This window comes from Pezoporus occidentalis, unplaced genomic scaffold, assembly GCF_034315485.1.
Source record: "Pezoporus occidentalis ecotype Australia unplaced genomic scaffold, CSIRO_AGI_Poc_V1 ctg44, whole genome shotgun sequence".
Taxonomy (NCBI): domain Eukaryota; kingdom Metazoa; phylum Chordata; class Aves; order Psittaciformes; family Psittacidae; genus Pezoporus; species Pezoporus occidentalis.
In genome coordinates this window covers 2115779-2124084 of record NW_026915769.1, presented here as the reverse complement: position 1 = coordinate 2124084, position 8306 = coordinate 2115779, and the positions used below count along the sequence as shown (strand labels likewise).

At 43.3% G+C, this 8306-nt stretch overlaps 1 protein-coding gene across 2 annotated transcripts in view; it reads left to right on the top strand.

The window, feature by feature from the left end:
- The first annotated feature begins 329 nt into the window (after positions 1-329).
- SULT4A1 (sulfotransferase family 4A member 1) overlaps positions 330-8306 on the top strand; it is a 31813-nt gene continuing 23836 nt past the window's right edge. The window contains exon 1 of one of the 2 annotated variants that reach the window (XR_009967826.1): positions 330-605. Coding sequence is in view for 1 of the 2 variants with exons in the window: in XM_062634893.1 (XP_062490877.1) it covers positions 437-605 (169 nt within the window). In the remaining variant the exon portion in view is untranslated. The remainder of the gene's footprint in view (positions 606-8306) is intronic. The other variant, XM_062634893.1, reaches the window with a different exon arrangement.

Below are 8306 nucleotides of genomic sequence, written 5' to 3'. Positions count from 1 at the left end.
CTACTCAGTGCACCTGACCCCGGCTGCTCACCCCCCCGCCCGCTATCTGCCCTCTTGTGCGGCCGGGCCCTGGCACTGCCGCACCACGGCGCAGCAGAGGTGAAAGCAGGTCCCCCCAGCTCCTTCCGCCTCTGCCCACCCGGCTGCGGACGCGGGACCATGTACGTGAGGCGGCCCGGCCGCAGACGAGAGGTGCCGAGGGTCGGGCAGGGCTAGGGAGGGGCGGACAGCCAGCCCCTCAGACGCTGCTGCCGTTAGCGCCGACCATGACATCACCGCGCGCGGGGCCCATGCGCCGCCGGCCTCGCGCCCCCTGCCGGTGCGTGCGTGGGGGCGTGCCGGGGGCTGGGGCTGCCGCGCCAAGCCCGCACCGCAGCCACCCCCCGCCCCACACCTCAGGTACACCCCCCCCATACCGCGGCCGGCAGGGAAAAGGATGGCGGAGAGCGAGGCCGAGACCCCTAGCACGCCCGGCGAGTTCGAGAGCAAGTACTTTGAGTACAATGGGGTGCGGCTGCCACCCTTCTGCCGGGGGAAGATGGAGGAGATCGCCAATTTCCCGGTGAGGGACAGCGACGTCTGGATTGTCACCTACCCCAAATCAGGTAGGCGGGCCCCGTCCCATCCCCGCTGGGCTGGGGCTCCCCCGGGGTGGTGTGTCCTCTCCGCGCCCTGCGCTCGCAGGGAGGCGCCTCCCGGGCCCGCGGCAGCTGTCCCCTCCAGGCGAGCGGTGCGCAGCGGCGGCGGGTCCCCGCGGGAAGGCCGGGACGAGGCCTGCGCCCCACCGCCACCTGCGTGTGCGGCCAGGCCGGCGGCCCCCGAAGCCCCTCCGAGTTGGGCCCCGTCCCGCGCCCTAGGCATGGGTGGAGGGTCCCAGCGCTTGGGGGTACCCGCCGAGTTTGGGTACACTGCCAGCGCTGCGTGCTGCCGCCAGTGGTCCTCGCCTCGGCAGTGCCGGTGCCCGCCAGGTGTAGCACTCGGGGGTGAAGATGCTGCTCCAGGCAAGGGAAACCTCGCTCAGCGTGTATGTATTGAAGCAGAAGTGTGTATTTCAACATACAGACTTATGATGTGGCATACAGGTTTACTGTCTGTGCCCCATCCTTCCGTATTGTGCTCCCGAAGCGACCGCCCAAATCGTTCTGGGAGTACATGTGCTCGAAGTACGTTCTTGCTGTGCTGTCTGAATTACCAGAAATATCTCCTGCTTGCAACATAAGTGTGTGTTTCTCCATTGAGCACATCCTTTGGCTGTTTTATACTATTCGGTATCTGCTTTTAATACCATAGTTCTTCGTTTCTTATCCTCTCAGTTTCCAGGCAAAAATGTGGAAAGAGAACTAAAATGGACATAGTGCTGCCTGCAGAGGCAGACAATATGGTAGCTTTGTAATCCACCTGATAAAAACAGACTCTTCCTTATTAAGTGACTTTTTTCCTGACAATAAGATGATCTCTTCCTAGAAAATTCAAAGTTCACTGGTGATAACAGATGTTAGCTCTGTTAATACCCTTGAAATGACGTTTCAGTATCATAGGCTTCTGACTTACCTCATTGTTATATGAATGGCCAATGCTTTTCAATTTTTTAATGTGCTGTTTCATATGTTCTGCAATGCACTATCTATTATGTGTTCATTTCTCAAGCAGTTTCAAATATTTGTCTGCAAATCTCTTTGATATTTCATTACTAATGATGCTTTTAAAGACTGTCTAGAGCTTGTTAGATGCATACATTAGATAAGGGATAGTTTGTAGATGGATGACCCCCAAAATGCTAGGATTAGGAGCAGGCAGCTATATCTTTATTGTTCTTTTAAACTGTTTTCCTGATGCTTTATAGCATGCAGTAAGAACACTATTTAATTCTTTCAGATTTAAGATTTCAGTTTATGAATCTGTGCTTACAGTGTTCTTATGTGAGTATAGCACTCCAGCTCCATACTGGCGGATCATTAAACATCCTCAGCTAACCTCAGTTTCCAGCAGTCGGGCACAATATAGCTAATACATCAGCTGGCAACAGCTCAGTTTTGATGGCTATACAGTTGGCTGTGGAAAGCCAGATTGCATAATCATATTTAATTTGCTACTATTTTGTGAATATAGCAACATCATACTAGGTCTCTTGGGGCCCCAGCTGAGGGAGAACATTTACAAAGTTAGTGGCAGTGCTTACTACAAGAGGATTTACTGACAGTTACTGTGGAAGAAGGAAAAGGAAGACTGACAACTGGGGCCCCAGCACTGAAGTTAGTGCTGTGTGGAGGAGCTGGGGAGCAGTCATGGGATCAAAATAGGGGCCATGTTTTACTTTCCAGGAAAGTAAATACTTAAGTCTTGAGGAATCCTTGTCATGACAATAGGCTCTATACAATAATGTCTGCAAGCTTGACCTTTAGGTAGCCTGAAGTCTACTGAGACCCCTGTTTTCTGAGCTGATCCTATGTGGCTTACAACTTAGTGCCTTATTTAGGGCTTCTGAATCAGTTATCAAAGGGTCTGCTGGCTAGGGACAGGCATGTTAGTAGAAATTAGGCTGCCCTAACATGGTTCCCATTGATTTAGCCAAGGTCATGCAGGAAGCCTACCACAAAGCTGGAATGTAAATACAGAAGCCTGAGCTCTTCTGCATTACCTTAACTACAACTTTATCTTCCTGTCAGTAGCATTGACGAAGATTTTCTCTTCACTGGAGCTAATTAGAATTTTCATAATGTTGCTGTAATCAAAAAAGTAGGTTTATGAAACAGATCTAATGCACAAAATATAGGTTTTTGTAGTGAAATACTTTAAGGTTTTTATAATCTGTGAAGATAAAAAATGGTTGTTATCTATATTCCATTAATTACATTTAAACAAAATTTCAGGAATATTTTTGACAATGGAATTTTAGGAAAAGAAAAATGCAGCAATGTCAGGTTGAAAGAAAAACTCTTGTTGTTCTTAAGGAAATCAGTTTTGTTCAGTCTTTCATCAGCTCTTCATCTGCTCAGACTGTGGAAAATACACAAGTTTGTCTGCTAGATGTGTGAGAGGCCAGAGCTTCTAGCTCTTACTGAGGCCTATGGTATAGTCTAATAGCAGAAGGCTTCATCAGTAGCTGTTGACCATATATGTTGGTTTATCTGCCAATGAAAATACACAAGTGGCGTACAGGGTCAGGACTGCCTTAGTAATCCTAGGGACTGATGCAGTAGTATGTATGTCATTTTGAAGATGTTAAACTCTGCAAGGCCAGATGAAAGAGCTCTAAACATATGAAGTGGAGATAGTGCTTGGAAATAGAGATATTGGAAAATTGGGATTGACCCAGGAAAAAGCTGGTCCAATAATGGTAGCAAATTGAATGTACAGTGACCTTACTGGGAATAATGTAATAAGCCTAATGGAAAATGACTGTGCTTTAATGTGATTTCCACTGATGTATGGCTAAATCATGATACTCATTATATCTTTAATTATTCTTAACACCTGTGTCCAGTCAATGGTAACAGCTTTTGGGAGCTGCTGGCCTAGAAGAAGCTTCTGCCTAAAATCTAGGGACTCATTTAGTCATATAAACATGTGAAAGAGCGTACATGCTTATGCATATGGTAGAGCTGTAATTACAGCAGTCCTTTTTATGATGATGCATAAAGTCAGGTGTGCTACCCCTCTCTCTTGAAGAAATACAGCCACAAGTTTCATCTTTCATGTAACTTTTTCGTATAGAATGGGCAGGCTGAATGGGACGCGCTGAGGTTTACAGTAGCTGCAAGTGTAAAATGGAATACCATTATCTATAGCATTAAATAATTGGAGTTTACAGACCAGATTGCTTCACAGATAAGGTACAGATGCAATATTCAGAGAAAACACTGCATCTCTCCCATAGCTTTTCTTGAACCGTCTCATACAGTGGGCTTTTTGTACCCTGCTTGAAAATTAAAATTCTCTTCTGCGAAATTGAAGTACAGAATTAATGTATAAGCAAATTATTTCATGGTATTCCATCAGTCGCCATGACAAGATTAGCTGTCTGTTAAGGTCAATTTTTTCAGTAGAATTAATTCAGTCCCTAAATTATGGTATTGAGTCCAGGTTCACTTAGTATTTTGCTGTGTCTTACAATGCTGTACATGATCTGTCCATTTGCTTTACTCATAAGTGGTGTACAGTAGCTCTCTTAATACCATCTTGTATCTGAATGATTGTGCATTTTGCATTCTTGGGTTAAAGCCCACAAATTAATGCCTTTTGTAAAACTGGTAATTTGAAAAAGTAAGCTGTTTACATTAGAAATGAAGCTATCTCTCCCACGTTGATTATTTTGCCAAATAACTTTCTGGAGTGTGGGAAAATGTCAGTTGTTGCGTAAATACCAGCTTCAAGTTCAGCCAGTTCATGAGAACTCTCCCATTTAGTGCCACACAACAGGTCAGAAGAGCAAGTACTGGATATGGCCTTTACCTGGAAGTGCATTTGTTTGGTTTTTTTTTTTTATAGATAGTATTTTGAATTTTCCTTGCAGCACTGGATTTTTATATCTACCCATTAATTTGTAGGGAATATGATGGCTGACTCTAGGCCTTTGGCTTAATGAAGTGCCAACAGTGAATTTGCAGATCTGTTCAAGGACAGCTTGCCTGTGCGTACATTCATTGTCTTCTTTCACATTCTTTAACACTTACCTCCAGTCTTATATGAAACGAACCAGAGAAAGTTGAATTGAGTTGCCCATTGGTTTATTTGTTTGAAAGATTTTTTATGTGTAGAAGAAGGTCACGCTTCTCATTTCACCTCTTGGTAAACTGCATTGCACGCATTGTGGGCTTTCCGTCTCCTGTTCTGCATGCATACTACACTTTTATCCTCTTCCATCTCCAGCACTCCTGAATCAAACACTTCCTCTTGCTGGGATACTGGTATGCCCCTGTCCCTTCCCTGGCTGATTGGAGGATCTCTGTTCATCCCTGTTAATCTTTCCACGACGGGGACACTGTGTGCCACAGGGTCTTCTTCTATTGTGGGGAAACAGTTTGATCCATTGACCATTACACTAGTGACTATTACAGCTGCTGGGTTGTGAGCCAAACCTAAAAAGTACAGCGTAAACCTCACTTTTCTTGTTTAATTTTCCACTAAAATAATAGACTTTCACTCATCAGCATCTAGAAGATTCTTTAATCAGACTCAGCACTCAAATGTTGCTGCACTTCAGGCAAAGGGAGTCTTGAACTACTGGCATGTAGACATATTTAGCTTTCTTTGGGCTGTGAAATTGGTTTAAAGATTAGTATTTCTGGCCTATTGTCCTGTTTCCTTCACTTTCCAATCAGTCTTAGCTGTCTGTGGGACCAAGTTATAAAAACACAGGTAAAATGTCTTGATTTAAGAAACATACTATAAGGAAAATGTACCAAACTGCTGTGCCCTGAGTGAGATCTTGCTTTGTTTGACTTGTGCAATCCTGCCCTTCATATTTTCTGCAGACTCTAAAATGAGGTTTGTGTACCTCTTGGCAATGAGGTTATGTGTACCAGTAAGATTGTTTTGTGGTTCTTTAGGTATTGTTGTACTGCACAATAATTTTCTTATTATTCAATATAAAGAGTAATATTGGTTGACTAAGATTACATGGCTACACATGACCTATGCTTGCAGGGGTGTCCTGCAGCCTGAGGACATCTAACCCATCAGTTAACATACCTGCAGTTACCTGCCACAGCAATCAGTGAGTAGGTGACGGGTCTGCACAGACCTACATGGATTAAATAGCATGTCAGGGAATCACTGTGCCTGTATCCTCTGTTACCTGCCTGTAAATATACCTCAGTTATGCCTTGGTAAGATGTACTTATTTAGTGCCCTGGCTTGCTGCCTAACTAGCTAACATTGACTAGTGACCTCTGCATGATGTGACACACGGATAAGCCACACAAGGAATCCAGTTCTTCTGGCCTACCCAGATATACATAGATCCAACACTACTTACAATCTGTCCTGATTTGCACAGTCATAAATGAGAGGAGAATCAGATTGAAAGGTTGCCCAAAATGTGCCCAGGGTGTGGGAGTTTCAGAGCTGTGGAGCTGTCAGATATAGTGACATGAGGCAGCTGCGGTGGACTGCAGAGGTTTACCCTGGTACTGGCAAGTCTGAGATGACCGTATAGCATTGTAGCTGAAGCTCCCTAGGGAACACGAGCATCCAGTGGATGTTTGTGTGTTAGCTTAGTTGACTTGCCTTAATTTCCAGAGTTCTCATATGGAACTCCTCCCAAGAGTTTTGCTGGTATTATTTTGTAATAAGCTTTGCAGTTGCCAAAGAGCTAGATCATAGAATCAGAGAATCATAGAATAGTTAGGGTTGGAAAGGACCTTAAGAACATCTAGTTCCAACCCCCCTGCCATAGATATCATGAGGTTGGCTTAAAAATCAATAGGTTTTTACACAGAATATGTTTAGGATTCTTTCCCTTTGGCCTCTGTTTTTCTTTTCGGAAACATACACACTCCTGAGCTCTTCCCTGTGACATGGAATGATAGGAAACCTCTGTTAGTTTCATGAATGTGGATAAACAAGTTAATGTCGTTAAAATCAAAACATGGAATTTAACTTTTTCTTTTACAATAACATCACAGTTACTTGGTTTATCTATTTAAATTTTAAAGCTCAGATGTCATTCTGTTTTAATGTGATATGAATGTGTATTAGTTCTTATACTAGCTGGCCAGAAAGAATGGACTTCTTATGCAAACAGAAAGGGAACAGCAAACTGCACTGAGCGATGGAGAAGTTTTGTAAGCTGTCCTTTTAGGAATGGATGCATTGAGTCCATATTTGAATCTGGTTTCATGCTTTTGGTGACTGAAGTCACGTTCCTTTCACCAATTAGAAGAGTTTATACTCTGCAGCTTAAAATCATTCTGTTGAGGATCGCTCAGGTGCAGAAGTAATAGCTGTAGACAAGTGTTTCTGGGTGTTAAGGCCACTGGGTTTCTGTGCTTTAAAAGTCCTTTTGAAATGGGTCTATCTTTTGTTTATCTTCTGTTTTCATAGTGCAAAATTCCTTCTGGTATTGACTTGGTCTTAAATACTGCTAGGCAAATAAATGATAAATAAAAGCATCAAATAAGTAATTGAAGACAATGTCAAGTTTGCCACTGATGCATTTGACTTGATTTCAGTGGGAGTAGAATTGAATAGGTTCTTACTGCTGCAAACAGGAAATAAAGGTGGAGAAGAAAAATATTGTTGTGGAGGAAAACTCATTTTTGTTACCTTGCTAGAAGTGTTTCTCTTGAGCTTTTTATCAAACCAGTGAAGAGATGTTATTAGAGACAGAAAACAAATGGTTCCGAAGAGGAAGAGTTCTCCAGCTACCTAACAGGTTTTGCTCGGTCTTTTGCAAATGTAGTGTAATTGCTTCCCTGCTGTGTAGTGCAGAACTCACACTTTTTGAAAGCTGGTTCAGGGAAAAAAAAGATTTTACTGGGTGTAAAAAGCTGTTCTGGACATGTGAAATTACTGTTGACTGCATTAGATAGATGATAATCACCTCAAAGACTAAAGAATTAGAAAACCCAACAGCCAGTCATAGCAAAGGTGTTAATGAAAGGAAGCAAAATGCTCGAACACTGGATTGAATTAGATTAAGCAGACATCATTTTTCATTCTTATTATGCAGTCGGAAGAGTTTTTGCTCCTTTTGGGCACAGTAGGGATTCATATACCCTGTGGAACTACCCCCTGTATTGTCTTGTCAGTACTCCTTCAGAAGTGATGCAAGGTTTGGTGTACTACTGGGTATTTGATATGACTTTTTGGCTGAAGATTCTGTGACTTTGGAGAAGTTGCATAATCTTTTTGTCTACATTTTCCACTGCAAGCATGTGGATGTATTTCTTCTCTACTGGAATGTATTACGAAAAGAAATTCTCTTGGACAAAAGGTGTCATCTATATTTTTGTAGGGGAACAAGCAAATTATGGTTCTGAAATTGAATTAAGCATCTAGGGTATTAAAGCTGAGCATGTAATAATGCTAGTATGTAGGAATGTGCTTTTCCCTGCAGCGTGAGGGAGCAAAGAACAGAGGATTGATAACATGAATAACATGGGAAGGCTGCGTGGAGACCTCATAGCAGCCTTCCAGTATCTGAAGGGGGCCTATAAGGATGCTGGGGAGGGGATACAATCCCTTCATTAGGGATTGTAGTGATAGGACAAGGGGTAATGGGTTCAAACTTAAACAAGGGAAGTTTAGATTGGATATAAGGAGGAAGTTCTTTACTGTGAGGGTGGTGAGGCAATGGAACGGGT